The sequence below is a fragment of the Erinaceus europaeus genome, chromosome 18, assembly GCF_950295315.1.
Source record: "Erinaceus europaeus chromosome 18, mEriEur2.1, whole genome shotgun sequence".
Taxonomy (NCBI): domain Eukaryota; kingdom Metazoa; phylum Chordata; class Mammalia; order Eulipotyphla; family Erinaceidae; genus Erinaceus; species Erinaceus europaeus.
Genome location: NC_080179.1, coordinates 6,736,082 through 6,758,699, shown reverse-complemented (window position 1 = coordinate 6,758,699; position 22,618 = coordinate 6,736,082). Strand labels below are relative to the sequence as shown.

The following is a 22,618-nucleotide window of genomic DNA, read 5'->3' as shown; positions in this document are numbered from 1 at the left end:
ATTGTTGGTGAGAATATACATTGGTGGAGTTTTAGAAAGCAATATGGGATGGCGATAGATAGCATAAAGGTTATGCAAAGAGACTCTCAAGCCTGAGGCACTAAAGTCCCAGGTTCAATCCCCCACACCACCATAAGCCAGAGCTGAGCAGTACTCTGGTTAAAAAAAAAAAAAAGCGACATAAAAAAAAATTAAACACTTAAAGACTATTAACACCTACTGCACTGCAGGATGTTTGCTTGATGAATACAGAAACACGGGTCTCAAGCAGTGGTGTACCCGGCTAAGTACGCATAGCACTAAGCAACAGGGACCTGTGCAAAGACCCGAGTTCAAGCCCCAGGCTTCCCACCTGCAGGGGAGTCGCTTCACAAAGTGGTGAAGCAGGTCTGCAGGCGTCTATGTCTCTCCCTCTCTGTCTCCCCTTCCTCTCTGTTTCTCTCTGTCCTATCCAATAAAAAGGAAAAAAATGGCCACAGGAGTAGTGGATTCATAGTGCAGGAACCGAGTCCCTGAGGCAAAAAAAAAAAAAAAGAAGAAGCAGAAACACTAATTTGAGCAGATTTACACATACCCATGCTCAGTGCAGCATGACTCACAGTAGCCAGGAACTGGGAAACTATGTAAGGGTTGCACTGAAAGAACTGTGACAACCAGCTCTATATAAAGTGAAATCAAGGGCCAGAGTGGTAGTGCGGTGGTAAGAGTTTCTGCCCTGCATGCATGAAGCCCTGGGTTCGGTCTCTGATGGCACGTCAGAGCAGCAAAGACAATTGACAAGAACTCCATGGATGGTAGAGCAGGGCCTTTTGCTCTTTCTGTCTTTAACGATTTTTTTAAATATATATCTTTTATTTATTGGATAGAGACAGCCAGAAGTTGAGAGGGAAGGGAATGATAGGGAGAGGGAGAGAGAGACACCTGTAGCCTTGTTTCACCACTACCACTTGTGAAGCTTTCCTTCTACAGGTGGGGACTGGGGGCTTGAACCCAGATCCTTGCACATTGTAACATGTGCACTCAACCAGATACCACCACCTGGTCCCCTCACTTAGTCTCTAATTAAACAAAACAAAACAAAACTATAGCCACAAAGTCTTGTCACTTGTAGCAATGTGGACATATCTAGAGGGTGTTATGTGAATGAAACAAACAGAGAAAGACAAACTTTATGATCTTTTATATATAGTAAATAAACAAATGAACACTCCCTCTCCCCATACCACCCCCACACATCTTTAGACTATAAGAACCAAATAGTGGTTACCAGAGTGGAAGGGAGAAGCAGAGAGCAGAAACGGGATAAAAGTGGTCAATTTTGAAGTGACGGATGGAACATAATATTAGTATATACTGGTGTTGATATATAAATCAATAAATCTAACATACGTATGTATTTGTAATGTTATAAACCAATGACATGTCACTTGATTTTGTTTCCCATTTCTTCAGTAGGACATAGAGAAATTCAGAGAGGATGGGGAGTGAGAGAGAGAGAGAGACACCTGCAGACCTGCTTCACCTCTTGTGGAGCGCCCCCTGCAGGTGGGGAGCAGAGGGTTGGGGGTGTTGCTAAAACCCAGATCTCTGCTCAGGTCCTTGCTCATAATATTATTGTGTTTGTAACCAGGAGCGCCACTACCTGGTCCCTGTCAATTGATCTTTAAAAACAGAATACAAAAACTACACAAGTAACTGCAAAGTATGTCTGCATGTTATATATTGTCAAGTGAAATACTTGAAAACTGAATCAAAGCAAAGCACGTTTACTTCTTGAAGTAAACATAATTAATTGGTGTAAAATCAAATGTGGGAGTTCTAAAACCTATTCATGTTTCATTACATCCTGAACATAGCCACCAAAACACCTAAAGTTTTATGTCTTTATTAAGAATGGAGTAATTTTGTTGAAGTGTACTTACTCTTTGATGAGCAGGCAAAAATGACAACAGATAATTCTATAAATATTTGTCAAGAGTATATCTGACTTTTATATTCTACAAATAAAATGACTTTATATTCGATATTCAGATATATTCTGATGTTAATAAAATATTCTTTCATAACTGAACTCCTTTCAACATTAAAGAGAGTTCAGTACTATTTGTATTTAAAGGGCGGCGTATAGACCTTCTCGGTAGATGATCACTTTTGTGTTGAATTTTCCTTATGTAATCATGACGACTGTTACAGAAATTAAGTTCGGTAGTCGTCCCTTTGATATAAAGGTTTAAATCTCCTGTGGGTAATGTATTTAATTTTCTATTGTCTTCTCTTACTTTGGAGCTGAAACTCTTCTTCAGATTGCTATGGACGTCGCCTTTTCTCATCTGATTTTGACTCCTGGGAGTTTTTTCACTGATAAGTAGGCTTTTCATTCCAGTGGGACTTTGAACATTCTTTTGGGCAAGAAAAGGAAAAAGTGTTTGAGGTGATAGTTTGCCTAAAGTTCTAGTAGGTAAATCTTGAAGATACCTCGGGAAATGTTGGATAATTTTATATTCGTAGAATGATTTCCTTGAATGTACATCATCTAGCTTGGCAGAGTTGAGATCATCTGTCTTCATATTCTGAGCGGCGTCTGGCGGGGCTTCAGGTCTACTCAGCATTTTGGAAGTGCACGGAGGCAGGCTGGGTAAAGCTCCGAGTCTGTTTTCTTTTAAGGTTAATCCAGTACCAGGAATGAAAAGTTCAGCTTCTTCTGGTTTGGCCATAGTACTTTTGTCTGTGTTTGAAACAGGCAGACGTGCATGTTCACGTACTGCTGGCTCTTGCCAGATTAAAGGGTTATATATCACTTGTCCATCAATTGGGCATGAGTTGCTCTTAGAGAGTAGCCATTTGTCGATACATTTCCTATGAAACTTTTAAAATGTTTACATGTTAGTCAGAGGTATATAGTTATCTTACTTATACCATGTCATCTATGCACATTCTCCCCATTTTCTTGTGTCACTCCTAAATGTTATTGCTAAAAAATAAGGTACTTGGGAGTCAGCGGTAGTGCAGCGGGTTAAGCGCACGTGGCGCAAAGCGCAAGGACTGGGTTAAGGATCCCCGAGCCCCGGCTCCCCACGTGCAGGGGAGTCGCTTCACAGGCGGTGAAGCAGGTCTGCAGGTGTCTGTCTTTCTCTCCCCCTCTGTCTTCCCCTCCTCTCTCCATTTCTGTCTGTCCTATCCAAGAACGCCGACATCAATAACAACAATAATAACTACAACCATAAAACAACAAGGGCAACAAAAGGGAATAAATAAATAAATATTTTAAAAAATATTGTTTTTAAATTGATTCATTTTTATTGCCCCCTCCCCTGTTTATCATGGGGGGTGGGGGGAGGCTCGATGCCTTTTTGATGAATCCACCATGCCCGGCAGCCATTTTCCCCTTCTCTCTCTCTCTCTTTTTTCTCTCTCTCTCTTTTTAATTTCTTTTTAAACACGACAGGAAGAAATTGAGAGGAGAAGGGGAGATAGAGATCTGTGGAGAAAGAGAGACACCTGCAGACCTGCTTCACTGCTATGAAGCTTCCTCTGCTGCACGTGGAGGAGTAGGGCTCAAACCTGGGTCCTCCTGCCTTGTCAAGTGTACACTTAATATTTTGAAGGTGCTTACTTAAAAATATAATTGGGGGGATCGGGCGGTGGTGCAGTGGGTTAAGCGCATGTGGGGCAAAGCGCAGGGACCGGCGAAGGATCCCGGTTGGAGCCCCCGGCTCCCCACCTGCAGGGGAGTCGCTTCACAGGCGGTGAAGCAGGTCTGCAGGTGTCTGTCTTTCTCTCCCCCTCTCTGTCTTCCCCTCCTCTCTCCATTTCTCTCTGTCCTATCCAACAACGAATTGTGTCAACAAGGGCAATAATAATAACCACAACGAAGCTACAACAAGGGCAACAAAAGGGGGGAAAAAATGGCCTCCAGGAGCGGTGGATTCATGGTGCAGGCACCGAGCCCAGCAATAACCCTGGAGAAGGAAAAAAAAAAAGAAAAAAAAATATATATAATTGGTTGTGGACGGATCCCCCTTTACATCTTTAAACTTAAAAGGCATATAAAGATTTTTTATAAAGATGTTTTTATAATTCTGTTAAAGATTATTTTTTTGAGCCATGAGTTTTACTGCTGCTTTCTAACGAATAAAAATTAAATGATTTTAAAGAGCAAAAATTAGAGTTGATAATGAATCCCATGACACTATGATCTCAAATACAAATCTAATCTCATTCATGGGGGGGTAAAACACAATTATTAGACATTTTAAGTAATGGTGACTTCAAATCCATAAATATTTGTCTACTGAAATACTTATGATAAAAATGGTTACCAAGTAAATAATTATCAGAGTCATTAGATAAGTTCGTTTAAAATAAGAATTGACTTTGTTAAAATATGAATTTCTACTTCAAATAATCACAAAGCTATATTCAAAAGTATTATGTAATTTTTAAGTTAACTAAAGTAGATAAAAGAATCTAACTTAAGGTGCCATCTTATCTTTCCTAGATAGTAAATACAGAAATTCATCAGAATCAATATGTATTCGTCCCAGGAGACAGAAGTATTTATTTTATTTTATTTATTTATTTTCCCTTTTGTTGTCTTTTTTTATTGTTCTTGTTAATTATTATTGTTGTTGTTATTGATGTCATTGTTAAGATAGGACAGAGAGAACTGGAGAAAGGAGGGGAAGACAGAGAGGGGGAGAGAAAGATAGACACCTGCAGACCTGCTTCAGACTCTGCTGCAGGTGGGGAGCCAGGGGCTTGAACCAGGATCCTTCCGCCGGTCCTTGTGCTTTGCGCCACGTGCGCTTAATCCGCTGCGCTACCACCGGACTCCCAAGACAGAAGTATCTTTTCAATAGTATTTTTTTTTGTATAGCATTTACATAAATGATCAATTTGAATATCTCTGCACATAAGACAATTAAAAAGTGAGAGACTTAACCTGTCACCTCACTTATGAACACTGAACCTTCAGAGAAAACCAAATTAAGGTATCATGACGTCTACCTTGTGAGTACATGGTAAGGATCGTGTATGTTGGCCAACACGAAATGCCTTCAGACAAAGTCGACACTGGTAACCCGGAGCAAGAAGTTTACTTTGTTTTGTGATGAGCAAGAAAGGCAGCGACTTCACCACATATCTTGGTGTGTATACCTGGCTGAATGAGAATAACCATACACAACAATGTTCATTCCTCATGATAGACCAGTAAGAAATCAATGGCACAGTCATCAACACACACATAAATAATACAAACAATCCCAATGTTTTCTTTCTCCCTCCCTCCCTTCCTTCCTTTCTTTCACTTTTTCTTTTTTTTCTTCCAGGGTTATCACTGGGGCATAGCGCTAACACTACAAATCCACTGCTCCTGGTGGCCATTTTTTTTAATTGGTTGAGACAGAGAGAAATTGAGAGGGGAGGAGGAGATAGAGAGGGAGAGAGACAGAGACACACCTGCAGACCAGCTTCACTGCTTGTGAAGCGACCCCTACCTTGCAGGTGGGGAGCTGGGGCTTGAACCAGGATCCTTATGTGGTTGCTTGCACTTCCTGTTTATTATGTGCATTTACTAGGTGTGCCATTGCCTGGCCCCCAACTGAATGATTTCTTGAACTGACGGTTAAAAGTCTCATACATTTTAAAGTTAATTTTTTTTTATTGTTAGTGAGCAGGTCGCATCCAACTTCAAAATTAGTTTCATAAAGAACACACTTTAATTTTGTCATTTCAAATAAAAATGCAATTCTGAAATGTTTATTTGTACTTAAAACAACTGATTTATTGAGAGAGAGAATACAGAACATCATTTCAGTCTATGCTTTGTCACAGATCCGACCTGTAGTCTTAAGCTTGTAAATCCTACACCCTACTAGCTAGGCCACATTCTCAGCCACTGATATCTTCATTTTAGCATCAATGAAACCAGAGCTGAAATTTCTGCTGTTGTTATCTCCAAGGCTTCATTGGCACAGTTTAACATTTTATTCATACAGAAAAAAAGGGGGGGGCCCACTGCTCTCCACCGGCAGCAGGACACTGCAGTGGTGAAGCATGTCTGCAGGTGTCTATCTTTCTCTCTCTGGATCTGTCTCCCTCTCCCTTTTCAAATTCTGTCCTATCCAATACAATAGACAAAACAATAAAAGAGGGGATATGTGTCGAGAAAGACACCATAGCACAGAAGCTTCCCCTAATGGCACAGTACCTGGGAATCAAACTTGGATCATTCTGTGGCAAAGCAGGCACTATCCTGGCTATCTTGTTAGCCAGAATGTGTGTGTGTGTGTGTGTGTGTGTGTGTGTGTGTGTGTGTGTGTGTGTTTACTCATTTTTGAGAGAGGCCAATGCATCATTCAGCTCTGTTGTTTGTGATGTCAGGAACCGAACCTGGAACCTCCTGCATTTAAGTCCTGTTTTCTACCACTGCAAGTTATTTCCTTAGCCCTGGAGCAAATTTTTGATAAGAACCATATATACTCAAACCATTTCAGTCGAAACCAACACTACAAAAATAACTGAGTTGGACTCTGCCGTTTAGTAGACTGAGAAGTACCTTGTTAAGCTCACATATTATCATGCACAATGATCCAGATTCGAACCCCCACTCCCCACCTGAAGGGTGAAATTTCACAGATGGTGAAGCAGGTTTGCAAGTGTCTATCCTTCTCTCTCCCTATCTCCCCCTCTTCTCTCAGTTTTTCTCTGTCCTATCAGGAAAAGAAAAAAGGAAAAAAAATGAAAAAAAAATGGCCATTAGGGCTGGTAGATTCATAGTGCAGGCACCAAGCCTCAGCAATGATCCTGGTTTCAATAAGAAAAAAAAGTACATGGTTAAGTCAGCCACATTAAATATTCTAGATGACTCTAATAAATTGGTAGATCAAAATCTATGAATAAACTATTTTTCTCTAGTGAGAATTTACCTGCTCACTTCTCCTTTTTGATTTGTCTAAACTTTATTCAATAAGACAGAGTGAAATTTAGAGAGAAGAGGAAAATTGGGAGGGAGAGAGAAAGACAGATTAGACAGAGAGAGATGGAGAGACAGAGAGAGTGAGACCCACAGACCTGCTTCACTGCTTGTGAAGCTTTTCCTTTGCAGGTGGGGACTGGGGTCCTTGAACTCCTATCCTTTGGCACTGTAATGTGTGCCACCACTCGGCCTATCTCCTCCTTTTTTATCTCCTCTTCTGCCTCTTTATTCCCCCCAGCACCACTTCCTCCTCCTTCTCCTTCTACGTACCTCAGAGATGCAGAAAGGTGGAGAGAGACAGAGAGAGAGAGAGTGAGAGAGACCAGAACATGGAAGCATCCTCCAATGTGGTGGTGGGGGGAGCCTCAGACCCAGGTTATTTACAGGGGGAAACTGCACACCATCTAAAGGAATTATTATACTGATCCTTTGCTTTCTTCTTCAGTACTGTTAGAAAACGTCATTATTTTAACTATCGAATCACCAACTTCATTTCTGAGCCAACAGTGCTAAATAAGATAACTGAGTTCATACCATGTAAACTGCTAAATGAGGCTGTTAGCAACTGGTGAAACAGATACTTAAACACATACTCATGAACAAACACCTAGAAATAATTACTTTTAAAATAAATACTTGTAAGTCTGGGAAGACAGCATAACGGTTATACAAAAGACTCATGTCTGAGACTCTAAGGTCTCAGGATCAATCCCAGCAGCATCATAAGCCAGAGTTGATCTTTAGTATTATCATTATTTATTGTGTAGAGCCAGCCAGAAACCAAGAGGGAAGGGGGTGATAGAGAGGGTGAGAGACAGAGAAACACCTGCAGTCCTGCTTCACCACTTGCAAAGCTTTCCTCCTGCAGGTGAGGACCGGAGCCTTGAACCCCAGGACCCTGTGCACTGTCACGTGTGCCACCGCCCATCCCCAGTAAATAAATATTTAAGTAACACAAATACTTATAAACGTTACTTGGTCAAAGGGTTAGATGCATTTCTGTTAATAAAAAGGTATCAAGAACAAAGTACAAATGTAATTCTTTAGAAAAGTTTGTACTGGGGAGTCAGGCGGTAGCGCAGCGGGTTAAGCGCATGTGGCTCAAAGCTCAAGGCTCCGCGTAGCGATCTCGGTTGGAACCCCGGCTCCCCACCTGCAGGGGAGTCGCTTCACAGGCGGTGAAGCAGGTCTGCAGGTGTCTTTCTCTCCCCCTCTCTGTCTTACCCTCTTCTTTCTGTCCTATCCAACAATGACATCAACAACAACAACAACAACAATAACTACAACAAAAACAACAAAGGCAACAAAAGGGAAAATAAATAAATAAAAATGTTTTTTAAAAAAACCTTAAAAAAAAAAGTTTGTACTGGAGGCCGGGCGGTAGCGCAGCGGGTTAAGCTCACGTGGTGCAAAGTTCACTGACAGGCTTGAAGATCCAGGTTGGAGCCCTGGCTCCCCAGCTGTAGGGGGGTCGTTTCACAAGCGCAATAAACAACAAGGTCAACAAAAAGAAAAAAAATGCCTCCAGGAGCAGTGGATTCATGATGGGGGCACCGAGCACCAGCAATAACCCTGGAGGCAAAAAAAAAAAAGAAAGAAAAAAAACTTTGTATTTTTGTTTTTAAGAGAAAGACAGACAGTAATTACAGGGCTGGAGCCTCCCCTGTTGTCATGGAGGCTCCCATATGGGGCTGGGCTCTGAACCTGGGTTGCACACATGGTAAGGAATGCAAGCTGTCTGGTCAGTAGTCTCTCCATCCCAATCATTCCTCTTCTTCTTCTAGCGTTTGCCCTTCTTCCGTAGACAGTCAACAGCGTCAGGTTGAGCCTGATGTCAAGTTTCGAGACCTCCTTTGAGTCTGGAGAGGTGGCAGTCGTTGACTATGTGGGTCATAGTCTGTCTGGAGCCGCAGGGGCAGTTCCGGTCGTCTCTGGCTCCCCAGCGATGGAACATAGTGGCCCACCGGCCATGGCCTGTTCGATAGCGATTGAGGAGGGCCCAATCATAACGTGCTAGGTCAAAGCCCGGTTGACGCTTGCAGGGGTCTGTGATGAGGTGTTATCATTCCTCTGGTATGTATAAAGAACATGCCAGAGGGGACAGAACCGAGTTCACCTGGTAGAATGCACCTAACTTGTGTTTACACTCGGATGCGATGGGTGGTTTCTTGTTATACTAAGTTCGCAATATGAACTTATTATGAACTTTAATTTTTTTAATAAACTTTATTTTTTTTTAAGTATTATCTTAATTTGTTGGATAGAGACAGCAAGAAATAGAGAGGGTAGGGTGGAGAGAGAGAGAGAGAGAGAGAGATACCTGCAACACTGCTTCACAATTTGCAAAGCTTTTCCCCCCTGCTTGTGGGGACCAGGGGCTCGAACCCAGGTCCTTGTGCATTGTAGCATGCACTCAATCAGGTGCACCACCACCCGGCCCCGAGTGAATAAACTTATTAAACAAAACTTATTTAAATCTTACAAGTCAGATGAGAAGTGCAGGTTTAACTGAGCCCCTTACCCTTGTACTTCAGGAGAATGAAGTGTCTTGTCTTCTGTTTCATTTTTATTATTTATATATCTTATGATTTTATTTGATTTTTTTTCTAGTGATTTCCACTGTTGATTTCTCTTCTGTAGCAGATAAAACATGGATGTTACTTTGTAAATCATGGAAAGTATTCTCTTGTTAAAGTATTTACATGGTTTAAATGAGTAGATTGAATATTAGTAACAGTGAAGTTAATAAAAGGACATATTTAAACATACCTATTTTCACCAAGTTAAATACTTTAGACTAGTGAACTTAATATACTATTTCACAGCTACAATGATCACTTTAAAGGTATAAGTATTAATCTATCATGATAATTACGTAAGTTCTCTTTAGAAGCGGAAAGTGAGCGGTAGCACTTACTCAGTGTCAGGACCTGTCTGACGTATTTGCAGTTCCTACTTTTCTAATCAAATCCATGAATTTAACTGTGGTTGATATAAGTTATAACCATAAATGGTTATAGGGCAATTTGTCTGTAACCCATAGATTGTATTTAGAGTTGAATTTTTGGCATTAGGCTTTGTATATAGTGTCATCAGATGTTGGTACTGTGTTGAATTTTATAAATTAGCAATGTAAAAATCTAGTTGTTTATCAGAATGGAAAAATAAGGTGTGCTGAAATTATAGTTTGGGTTTTTTTTTTTTTTATTAAAAACAGATCAGATTTATTCCAGAGTGTTGTTTATTCTTACTTCAACATTTATTTTTTCTTGCAGCAGGACAAATGCAAACATTATATGGAATTCAAGATGACTACTATACCTCTCGAAATTTAAATGGGTGAGAAGGATGGCAGCAACTATCCAAACATTCCTGACATAAGTGATATTCTACACATTCGGTGCACCTGAAAACACAAAACAACAACATGGACAAACATCCATTATTTGGATAGTTTTGGGTGAAAAATTCTGCCTTAAATTGCTGGGAACTATGCAGACACAATGAAGAAAATTGTGTTTCACCTTCAAGTATTTTCCTATTGTGACTGGAACAAACAACAAATTTGGCAGCAGAAAAATATATTAATTTTATATTTATTTATTGGATAGAGATGATCAGAAATTGAGAGGAAGGGGGAGATAGAGAGGGAGAAAGACTGAGAGGCACCTGCAGTCCTGCTTCTCCACTTGTGAAGCTTCCCCCTGCAGGTGGGGACCAGGGGCTTGAACCTGGGTCTTTGTGCACTGTAACATGTGTGCTCAATCAGCTCCCCCACTCCCAAATTAGTTCTTAGTGTATAGTTCTGTAGAACAGATTTCTGAGCTGGGTGAAAATGAAAGGTTGCAATTATTTTTGGCAGTCCTAGAGGAGATCTCTTTCTCTGTTCTTTCTGTCTTCTAGAAACTTCATATTTTTAAAAAGTTTTATTAGAAAGACACACACACACACACACAGACTCAGAGAGATGAGAGCTGTAAAAAACTGACGTACCAGTCTCTGTGGATTTGATTAAAATGCTTCCCCTTTTACCTTTCCTTAAATTGTCTTCCCTGATTTTATATTACATATATATTCAATCCAACCAAGTAAGACACTGAAGATACTACTGTTCATTTAGTAAAGCAAAGTCCTTTATAAAAGCTCTATAACAAAAGAGACAGACAGGCTGGGAGTATGGATCAACTTGCCGACGCCCATGTTCAGCAGGGAAGCAATTACAGAAGCCAGACCTTCCACTTTCTACACCCCATAATGTCCCTGGGTCCATGCTCCCAGAGGGATAAGAATAGGGAAGCTATCAGGAGAGGGGATGAGTTTTGGGTGGTGGTTTTACTGGTAGATCAAATAAAGCTACAGGAGATCTCTAGCTCTGTCTCCCCCTTTTCTCTCAGTTTCTCTCTGTCCTATCCACTAAAATAAAAAATGGCTGCCAGGAGCGGTGGATTCATAGTGCAGGCACCAAGCCCCAGATGAACCCTGTGGGCAAATAAATGAATAAAATCCATACTGTTAACTGAAGAAACTAGAATCCTTGAGATATATTGGGCTGACCTTGATCACCAGATCAGAAGTCATGAACAAGTAACTATCACTTAGGACAACTGTGTAGTTTATACAGAAGACTATTACTGTAACGTTCTGTTTCTTAAAATAGATGTGAGTACAATTTTACTTATTACACTTACTTGTAACATTTGCCCTCAATTGGAAACTGTTTGCAGTTATTGCAAGGGATTCCAAGGTGTTTGTCCAGTCTTTCTTTCTCAGCTGTCACTACAAGTTTGTTAGAATTTTTGAATTCCTCTAAAACAAGATTTAATGGTGCAAAATCTTTTCTGCACAGAGGGCATTTCAACATGGAAGTATTTGATATCATATCCTGATAATTAGCTAGTATCTTCATGCATTTTATATGAATGCTGTTGCCACATCCAAACCTGTTGGAAATAGAAGCCAAGTTTGTCATTTCTTTTTTTTTTTTTTTTTTTGAAGGTATCTTTTTTTTTTGAAATATTTATTTATTTATTCCCTTTTGTTGCCCTTTTTTTTTTCTTTATTGGGGAATTAATGTTTTACATTCTACAGTAAATACAATAGTTTGTACATGCATAACATTCCCCCAGTTTCCCATATAACAATACAACCCCCACTAGGTCTTCATTAATCCTTCATGGAGCTGTATTCTCCCCACCCACCCACCCAAGAGTCTTTTACTTTGGTGCGATATGCCAATTCCATTTCAGGTTCTACTTGTGTTTTCTTTTCTGATCTTGTTTTTCAACTTCTGCCCATATCATCATCCCATATTCATCCTTCCGTTTCTGACTTAATTTCACTTAACATGAATTTTTCAAGGTCCATCCAAGATCGGCTGAAAATGGTGAAGTCGCCATTATTTACAGCTGAGTAGTATTCCATTGTGTATCTAGACCACAACTTGCTCAGCCACTCATCTGTTGTTGGTCACCTGGGTTGCTTCCAGGTTTTGGCTATTACAAATTGTGCTGCCAAGAACATATGTGTACACAGGTCTTTTTGGATGGATGTGTTGGGTTCCTTAGGATATAACTGCAGGAGAGGAATTGCAGGGTCATAGGGTAGGTCCATTTCTAGCCTTCTGAGAGTTCTCCAGACTGCTCTCCAACCCTTGTTGTTTTATTGTTGTAGTTATTATTGTTGTCATTGTTGTTGGATAGGACAGAGAGAAATGGAGAGAGGAAGGGAAGACAGAGAGGGGGAAGGAAAGACAGACACCTGCAGACCTGCTTCACCGCCTGTGAAGTGACTCCCGTGCAGGGGGGGATCCAGGGGCTTGAACCTGGATCCTTATGCTGGTCCTTGTGCTTTGCGCCATGTGCGCTTAACCCGCTGGGCTACCGCCTGACTCCCCCACGTTTGTCATTTCTATACAACAAAGTCCTATATTGTATGAAGAGCTCTGTGCTCCCATCTTTAGTTTCTATTAACATGATTTTGAATTTTGCAGATATGACTTGGTTATATATAATTTATCTATGTATCTGTCTCTATATAATCTATCATCTCTTTTTTTTTAAAAAAATGTCTTTATTGGAGGACTAATGGTTTACAGTCCACAGTAAAATACAATAGTTTGTACATAGGTAACATTTCTCAGTTTTCCACATAACAATTCAACCCCCTCTAGGTCCTCCTCTGCCATCATGATCCAGGACCTGAACCCTCCCCACCCCCACCCCCAGAGTCTTTTACTTTGGTGCAATACACCCGCTCCAGTTCTTATTTTCCTTTCTGTTATTATTTATTTACTTATTTTACCAGAGCACTGATCAGCTCTAGCTCATGGTGGTGTGGGGGATTGAACCTGGGACTTTGGAGCCTCAATCTATCATCTTTTACACCAGAATTACAAATCCCCCATATGAATGAAATGATGAGATGGTGGCAAACTATTTTGCATCATTTATATATTTTAATTTTTAAGAGTAAAAATAAGTATAGCCTTAACAAAAAATGAAAGTGTATCATAATTATTACTTTTAAAATAAAACACATGCTTGAGAGAAGGGACATTATATTACATTTGTAGAATCACACATTATGTGCTAGTGTCTAATTTATTTCTGAAAGGAACTATCTTAGGAAATAATTCATAATAATCTAAAATATATAGTAGGAGTGGTCAAGTTTTGAAAAGCTATAATGTTGCTGAAGATTTGGACAAATAACCAAGAGGAAAATAAAGAATGTAAACAAATACTCAAATTATTCAGTTCTTGACTTTACAATGTTTTGGAAAATAGCATGCATATCATAATCACAAAAAATATTTGTGTACAAGTGAAAATTTCAGATACCATTTAGAAAAGTGAAAAAAAATCTAAAATTTCAAAGTAAAATACCTTTAAATTTCAGAAAAATGTAACTAAATCATAGCATTCATTTGCGTATCTGAAATAAAAATGTTTAAACAGTTTTACTTTAGCAGCTGATGACATGACTCAGAGGTAGTGCAGAGTTCACATGCGTGAGGTCCTGAGTTTGATTCTTGGCACTCTTTTGTTAAAATAAATAAACAAATCTGCGGGGCCAAGTGGTGCTGCAGCTGGTTAAGCACACACATTACTGTGCAAAAGGACCCAGGTTCAAGCCCCTGGTCCTCACCAGCAGGGGGAAGCTTCACAAGTGGTGAATGAAGCAGGGCTGCAGCTGTCTCTTTCCTCTCTACCCATCCCCTCTCAATTCCTCTGTCTCTATCCAATAATAAAAATAAAAAAACTTAAAACGAAAATAAAGTAAATCTGTAAACATTAGCCAACCTTAATAGTTTAGAGAGGGCAATAAAGTGGAAATATGTTTAAAAAATGTAATCCACAAATATTTTGAGTCAAGACAGGGCCTTGTGATATACGCATATATGTTAGGAAACAATATTTGCTATAGGCAACATTTTAATTTTTATAATCAATCATAAGCATATTAAATTAGAATTTTTTATCAGAAACTTTTAGAACTTCAAGAAAAAAACTTGTCACCTGCAAAAAGTGACAGGAAGCTTTTTCTCTAAGAGCAGTTCTTGGCAAATGGTACAGATATCATCTGCATCAATTTCCTTCTGCTGAATGCACCCATCTTCTTCCATGTGCACATTCTGGTCTATCCTTCCTTGTTTGGGAGTTTGAACTTGATGTATTCCTAGAAGCAAGTCATTGATTTCCCGTTCCACAAGGCCTAACTGCAAAGCATCTGGTCCAAAAAAAAAAATCCAAAATATTAAGATTCAGTGATAAAACTGGACTCCTAGGAATGCAACAACTTAGACTGAAAGCTAGAATTTCCTTTCAAATATCGGAAAGACATTTAGATTGGGTGATCACACTCACCTCATTTTTGTACATCTTTCAGAATCATTTAAAAATAATGGAAACTACCTCTATCTTTACGGAAAAGAGTTGATGCCAATGGTGCTTCACAGGTTTTTAGATGAATTATTACTCTCATTATTGGATCAGTGTTACAGTCAACATTTTGACCTGCCCACTTGTACATAATATTCTTTTTTTTCTTTTCTCCTATTTTTCTTTTTTTCCTATTAGATATTTTTATTTATTATTTACTCCCTTTAGTTGCCCTTGTTGTTTCATTGTTGTAGTTATGATTGATGTCGTTGTTGTTGGATAGGACAGAGAGAAAAGGAGAGAGGAGGGGAAGACAGAGAGGAGGAGAGAAAGACAGACACCTGCAGACCTGCTTCACCGCCTGTGAAGAGACTCCCCTGCAGGTGGGGAGCCGGGGAGCTCCAACTGGGATCCTTATGCCGGTCCCTGCGCTTTGTGCCATGTGTGCTTAACCCGCTGCGCTACCACCCGACTCCCTGTACATAATATTCTAACCACACATAAGAACACGAATAGAAATTGTTACAAATAATCTAGGGACAACAGAGTTATCTGAGGAATGAGTGTAATTAACTAGGTAGATGAATGGAGAGATGAAGGAAAAGCAAGACTGAATTATTATCGCTAGCTTCCTGATTTGTTTCATGTCTCTTTAAGAGTATCTCTGATAGCCACACCATTCACAGATTTCACCACTCTCGCTCATGACAGTCTCCTAGAATCTCTAACAACAGTATGTTCAGGGTGCATATTTTTTTAATTTGAATTTTCTCCATCCTACTGTCCTTTCAATCTTTTTTTTTTTTTTTTTTACCACGGCACTGCTCAGCTCTGGATTATGGTGGTGTGGGGGATTGAACCTGGGGCTTCATCCTAGTGTCCTTATAAAGAATGGGATTGGATTCTTTTAATTCTTTTTATTATCTTTATTTATGTACTGGATAGAGACAGCCAGAAACCGAGATGGAAGGAGATGATAGAGAAGGAGGCAGGCAGAGAGACCACGAGGTCACTGGGCCACTATGAACATACCTAGACTACCTAGCTTCTTTCCACACTAGGGTCCCTATTTGCAGTTGCTCGATTCCTACTCTGGTTACTGTTTATTAAACATTTTACCTTGTTTGTATTTTACTGTCTTTCAGTCACCAAGTTGCAGATGTTACAATTCCATCCTGACTTCCTTAGTCTGATGACCTCACCGATGTCCTGGGGTCTTATCTCTCTCGAGCCCTTACCCACTATGGAAAGACAGACATGGGCTGAGGGTGTAACAACTGTCCAATGTCCATTTTCAGTGGAGAAGCAATTACAGAAGCCAGAACTCCTTCCTACTACCCTCCCCCAAAGAATTTTAGTCCATTCTCACATTAGGGGAAGATGATCAGAGGGCTCTAAACACCAATTCCATTAAGACTCTTGAAGTGCCTTGACTTGGAATCTTTTAACTTTTTTTTTTTTTTTTTAACCAGAGCACTACTCAGTGCTGGCTTATGGTGGTGTGGGGGATTGAGCCTGGGGCTTCAGTGCCTAGGACATGAAAGTCTCTTTGTATAACCATCATGCTATCTTATACCGTCACTGAGAGGAATGAGAATGTGGTAAATATCAGAGAAGTCAGGCACTGTTTTGCTTATCTGAGAGGGAAAAAGGAAAGGAAAGGCATTTGGAAGTAGTAATAAGTGTGTGTGTGTGACTTATCAAGGAAATGCAGGCAGGGCTGTAAAGTGAATACAAATGGGTAAAAAGAGAGAGAGAGAGAGAGAGATAGGTCTAGATACATAGTTAACCCTTATCTGTATGTAACCTTGGGAGAATGACTGCACTTTCTGCTGGATTCTACTACAGGGCCACAGAACTCTGTTAGAACTCTGTTGGTGGTAATGGTGTAGAATCAGACTTCTATTATCTTACCTTCTTGTAAGTTGCTATTAAACCACTCATAAAAATGAATATATTAAGTAAAAATCATTAAATCTGTTAATGCCAAATTAGTAAAACAAGACAAATACTTACATTCATGATTCCTTGAAAGCTTGAACTTTTTCAGTAAGATCCTTGTGTTTACAGATAGAAAAGACAAAATAAAATATTTATCTCTGACATAATCTCAAAGGTAAAATTCTGTTTTCATTTTAGAACAGGACTAGCATTATAAAATTTATGTTGTTGGTAGGGGTATCAATGCAGAACCCATCAGTTTTCTGTTAAAAAGATCCATAGATCTATATTTTAAAATAAGCATTTGTAAAAAAAAAAAAAAAAAGGAATTAAAAAAGGAAACAAGAGACATTTATCCTGAAGGGATTTTCCAGGCAAAAATCTATGAGCTTTCTTGTTAGGGAGAGAGATTCACAGTGAGAGGTCAGTAAAGGAACTTAGGTCTAAGTTATTTCTTCTCAGCTTCTGTGGAAGTTTCTTATTTTTAAAAATGGAGTAATATTTAGGATACAGTATCAGCTGATTACTTTTCTATACACACACTGTTTTAATGTGTAACAGAAAAATATTTTCCCATCTTTTTTTATTGGATAGAGACAGCCAGAACTTGAGAGAGAATGGGGAGATAGACAGACAGAGGGACACCTGCAGCCCTGCTAGACCACTTGCAAAGCTTTCTCCCTGCAGCTGGGGGCCTGGGACTAAAACCTAAGTTCTTGTGTCTTGTATGTAACGTGTTCACTCAACCAGCTGCACTACCACCTGGCCCTGAAAAATATTTTCAAATACCACCACGTAAAATGGAATACATATGTATATAGATATATATGTAAAGATTTATTTCCTTTGTAGAATGTTTCCCCTGAAAAAGAAAGATAATCCAGATTACTATTCTTTTTTAAAATTTTTTTTCATTTGTTATTGGATAGAGACAGAGAAATTGAGAGAGAAGGGGGAGATAGAGAGGAAGAGAGACAGACGCCTGCAGACCTGCTTCACCGCCTGTGAAGCGACTCCCCTGCAGGTGGGGAGCCAAGGGCTCGAACTGGGATCCTTACTGGTCCTGCTTAACCCGCTGCACTACTGCCTGACTTCCCTCCAGATTACTATTCTGGCACATGTGTAGCTAAGGATTGAACTGGGAGCCTCAGGCATGCCAGTCCTGTCCTCTACCAGCTTGAGTCACATCTCAAGTTCTGAGAACTATATTTTAATCTTTACTTAAATCCATTCAGTATACTTTAGCATGGTGGATAATTAAATCATGTTTCCATCTAGTTTAACATATAGCAAATGATGAAAAAAAAATATATATCAGAACAGAATATCTTTATCCCCAGTAACTGGTATAAAAAATAATCAAAATGGGGGCAGGAAGACAGCTCGTTTGGAGGGGCTAGTGTCTGGCCACGTGGCTAGTGTCCAGGACCGAGCCGGCCCCCCAAGTGGACACGCATAGGTACCAGGAAAGTCATGGCACTGTATTAACTCTGCCTCTTTGTGTCATCTCTGTCTAAAATAAAATTCAAGAATTAAAAAGTTGGTCCAGGAGTGGTAGAATTACACACGTGTAGTGCTGCAACACCAAAAGAAACCTATTATAAATCTAATAATAAAATCATAGTATGCGTTTTGAAAGGAGTGCACCATATAACTTTGTTAACCAGAAGGAATAAGCTGTACTAGTAGATAGTCTAAGAAAACTCAGCAAAACAAAATAATAGATTGGGAATAATAGGCATACTCTATTTTTTTTTTAACATGTACAGTATTTAGATATTCTCAAATTTCAGCACAAATTGTGTATAGTAATGTAATGATGTTCTGGTGTTACTATAGGTGGGTGAAAATAAACAGAGTTGGGTTTACATTAAATGGAAAGAATTAAAAATATATGTTAAATTCCTTTACAAATAAATGTGACTTTGACACTAAAGGAATTCTAGTTAGGTTATAAAGAAGTAGTCTGTAGTTTAGCCCTATAACTATCTTGATACGTTCATAGTCAACTTTATTGAAAAGGCAAATATAACTGAAAAAATAATGAAACAAAGTTATTATTAGTGATTTGAATCAGTGAGATTTTTTTTCTACATTTTTGAGCTAGATCTCACATTTGCAAGAGAACAAAAAAAGAATATAAAACTTATTTTTTTATCAAATAACATCCAGAACATGAGGTGATAATATATTTAATTTAAACATTCATTTTTGAAATAAAGTACCCAAAGTATTTTGATAAGCTATGACCAACTGACCTTTAAGTTCTCCCAACAAGAAATCTGTTTAATCTTATGGTACTCAATAAATAAAGTACAATATGTTATATGCAAAGATGTTCCTTAATGAAACTCAGTCATTGCAAAGCCACTTACCAGCATATATGTTTACAAAGTTCTTCTCCTTTGAGAAATGTGGGACAGTTACAAAGATGAGGATTTCCTAAAAAAACCTTTGGAAGGAAAAATGTTAAAAAATTAGTTTTTAGACTTAGAGTAGAACCAAGTGGGTAGACAGTAGACTTAAAAGAGATTTCAAGAGGAAATTGAGGTGACTCCAAAGGTTGAAGATGCAGAGAAGCAGTCTACTGAGACATGTTAACTCTTGAAACCAATAGGATTATTATTTGCTTATTTTTCTTTGCCTTGGTTAACAATTTATGTTATTAAACTAACAGTGTTTTTAAGTGACCCACTCTCATGCAATTATCTCTCTTTAAAAATTATTTTATTTTTCCCTTTTGTTACCCTTGTTGTTTATTGTTATTGTTGTTATTGCTGTCATTGTTGTTGGATAGGACAGAGAGAAATGGAGAGAGGAGGGGAAGACAGAGAGATGGGGAGAGAAAGACAGACACCTGCAGACCTGCTTCCCCGCCTGTGAAGTGATTTCCCTGCAGGTGGGGAGTGTGGGAGGCTTGGACCAGGGTCCTTACACAGGTCTTATTGAAGTCTAAGTGACATAAAGTATTATGTTAGTTTATGGTGTACAACATCATGACTTGATATATGTACACATTGTGAAACAATCACTAGAATTAATCTAGTTAATATTCCTTACAGTACATATATTTTTTTCTTGAATGAGAACTGAACATCTCAGTAACTTTCAACTATGTAATATGATATTAATAATCATGGTCATTATGTTTATGTTGCACCCCCATGATTTAAGAAAATTGAAATGCTGAAACACATATTTTTCCCCTAAGGAAATTATATCTTGTGTGGAACTGATGACCTTTTGTAAGGTATTTCACTTTGGATTTTTGTCTTGAGTGTTTGAATTGGGGAGGTTTAAATGAGATTATTACTTCTATTGACCACATCTATATTGGTCAAAATAATTTATTAAATACAGTTAAGTGCAGTAACAGTGAATGTCTTAAGTAAGCTCAGGTGATTAATATGCATCAAGTACTTGAAATGATGACACAGAATAAAAAATGTCCACTTCCAATCCTGGGGGATGATAATGGTGATCCATGGTTGATATTTTAGCGGCTAGAGTGGGATATACAAAATACGAAATAGCTGCGATTTTTTTTTCACAAGTCATAAAAAGAGTTTATTCATTAAGACATTATTATGGCATCGTCACTTTCATAATATCTTGAAAGGGTCTCGTTATATAGTTTCAGTGACTAAGGAAAAATCAACTTTGTTTATTTAGCAAGTTTTTTACATTCTGTAATCAGACTGTTACAAGAGTGGATGAGATTCAGAGTTTCCAGTAGTCAAGAAATGGAGAGGGTAGCGGGAGATGGAGAGACACCCGCAGCCCTGCTTCGCCACTAAGCAAGCCTTTCCCCCTGCAGGGGGAGAATGGGGGCTCGAACAAGGGTCCTTGAGCATTGTTAACATGCGCCTCAACCAGGTGCGCCCCCTTCCAGCCCCCACCTACAACGCTTTTTTTTTTTTTGGTCATCATGAATCGAGTATATTAACATGCCATTTTTATTCCAGTCAAATAGCATTTGCTCCATAAACATGAAAATAATAATAATTATTATTACTTTTAGGAGGAGAGTTTTTATTTTTATTTTGTTAAAATTTTTATTTATAAAAAGGAAACACTGACAAACCATAGGCTAAGAGGGGTACAACTCCACACCATTCCCACCACCAGATCTCCGTATCCCATCCCCTCCCCTGATAGCTTTCCTATTCTTTCTCCCTCTGGGAGTATGGACCCAGGGTCATTATGGGATGCAGAAGGTGGAAAGTCTGGCTTCTGTAATTGCTTCCCCTATACCGCTTAAAAAAAAAAAAAATCTAACAGATATTATTCGGCCCGGGCGGGAGAGGGAAAGAGAGAGAGAGAGAAAGAGAGAGAGAGAAAGAGAGAGAGAGAGGGAGAGAGAGAGGGAGAGAGGGAGAGAGAATGGGGAGAGAGAGAGAAAGAGGGAGAGAGAGGGCGGGAGACAGAGAGAGAGAGAGAGAGAGAGAGAGAGAGAGAGAGAGAGCTTAGAACAGCAGTTACTCGGAAATCCCTGTTTTCAGGCTCCTCCTCTCTCAGCAAGAAGCCGGTGGGACCCATCTCTCGCAGCAGATAGATGTTGCTGCTCAGCGCCTGGTCCTGCTGCCAGCTGAGATGGTCGTTCAAATGTCTTCGCCTGTCTGGCGCCTTACAGCCTCCACGAAGCATCCTGCGGGCTGCGGGCTGCGGGCTGCGGGCGTGGGCGGCCGCTCCTCCAGCCAGTCGCCAGCCACCCGTCTCCAAGACAACCGCGTGCTCCCTGGTTGCCCGGGAGACGGAGGTTGGGCCCCGCGGCGCCCGGACTTGCCTGGCGGTGAGCTAAAGTGGGCGGGTAGGGGCGGGTAGGGCATTGATGCTGCTTCAAAGTACTCTCCCCGCTCGTTCTTTTTAAAAACTTTATTTTCTCTCCCTCTCCCTCTCCCACTCCCTCTCCCTCTCCCTCTCCCTCTCCCTCTCCCTCTCCCTCTCCCTCTCCCTCTCCCTCTCCCTCTCCCTCTCCCTCTCCCTCTCCCTCTCCCTCTCCCTCTCCCTCTCCCTCTCCCTCTCCCTCTCCCTCTCCCTCTCCCTCTCCCTCTCCCTCTTTCTCTCTCTCTTTCTCTCTCTCTCTCAACCTCTCTCCTCATTCTTGTTCTCTCTCCTCTCTAAAAAAACCCTATTTTTTAAAAAAAAAATTTAGATAGAAATTAAGAGGCGAGAGGGAAATAGAAAGGGAGAGAGACAGACACCTGCAGCCCTGCTTCCCCATTCGTGAACCTTTCCCCCTGCAGGTGGGGACCCAGAACTTGAACCTGGCTCCTTGCGCACTGTAATGTGTGCATTTAACCAGGAGCACCGCTCTTTCTTAGAGGCTAAGAAACGAGGCTCTACTTCACTGAGCAGAGGCTGTAATAACCGGCTGATTGGAAAGCTGGTGTCTTTATGAAACACAGTTGTCAGTTCTCGGGTTTTTACTGCTGGCTTCTCGCAGGCAGGTGTTGTGAATTCTGTGTGTTGGGGAAGCCGCTGGTGGCTTTATTCTGGATCCTGTCACTAGCCAGTGAGGAGGCGTCATCGTTAGGAGAAAACCCACTAGATTGTTGAGCTTCAGCCATCTGGCACAAACATTTTTCTAATCGCTCACTTTGTGCAGTTGGAAATCGCTTTAGTGCTGGGAAGAAGATCAAAGAGGTAGAAATCTAACCTAGAAAGGTGTGTGCTTGTGTGTGGCTGTCTGCCTGACTAGAGGGAGGTGATGATATTTAGATCACATGTTTATGGAGAGACGGTTGTGGCAGCGAGGATCCGTGGCATCTAAATTTACAGATCCCCACACTAAGGAATAAGATTTGCCGTGCTGACT

At 40.0% G+C, this 22,618-nt stretch overlaps 1 protein-coding gene across 1 annotated transcript; it reads right to left on the bottom strand.

Annotated features, from left to right (window-relative positions):
• Nucleotides 1-1,869: 1,869 nt before the first annotated feature.
• On the bottom strand, nt 1,870-21,457 carry ZSWIM2 (zinc finger SWIM-type containing 2). The gene is made up of 9 exons (XM_007529547.2): nt 21,283-21,457; nt 19,176-19,252; nt 16,876-16,916; nt 14,497-14,707; nt 11,668-11,919; nt 10,301-10,385; nt 9,501-9,613; nt 5,008-5,161; nt 1,870-2,864 (listed from the first exon to the last, which is right to left on the bottom strand). Exons 1-9 carry the CDS (start codon nt 21,445-21,447, stop codon nt 2,061-2,063), a joined length of 1,902 nt encoding a protein of 633 aa, XP_007529609.1. The 5' UTR covers nt 21,448-21,457; the 3' UTR covers nt 1,870-2,060.
• Between the last annotated feature and the right edge of the window lie 1,161 nt (nt 21,458-22,618).

Coding starts and splice junctions, on each gene's coding strand:
- ZSWIM2 (XM_007529547.2), bottom strand. CDS start 21,447: ATGCTTCGTGGAGGCTGTAAGGCGCCAGACAGGCGAAGACATTTGAAC. Junction 19,253..21,282: donor CTGAAAACAGGGATTTCCGA/GTAACTGCTGTT, acceptor TTCCTTCCAAAG/GTTTTTTTAGGAAATCCTCA. Junction 16,917..19,175: donor CTTTGTAAACATATATGCTG/GTAAGTGGCTTT, acceptor TGTAAACACAAG/GATCTTACTGAAAAAGTTCA.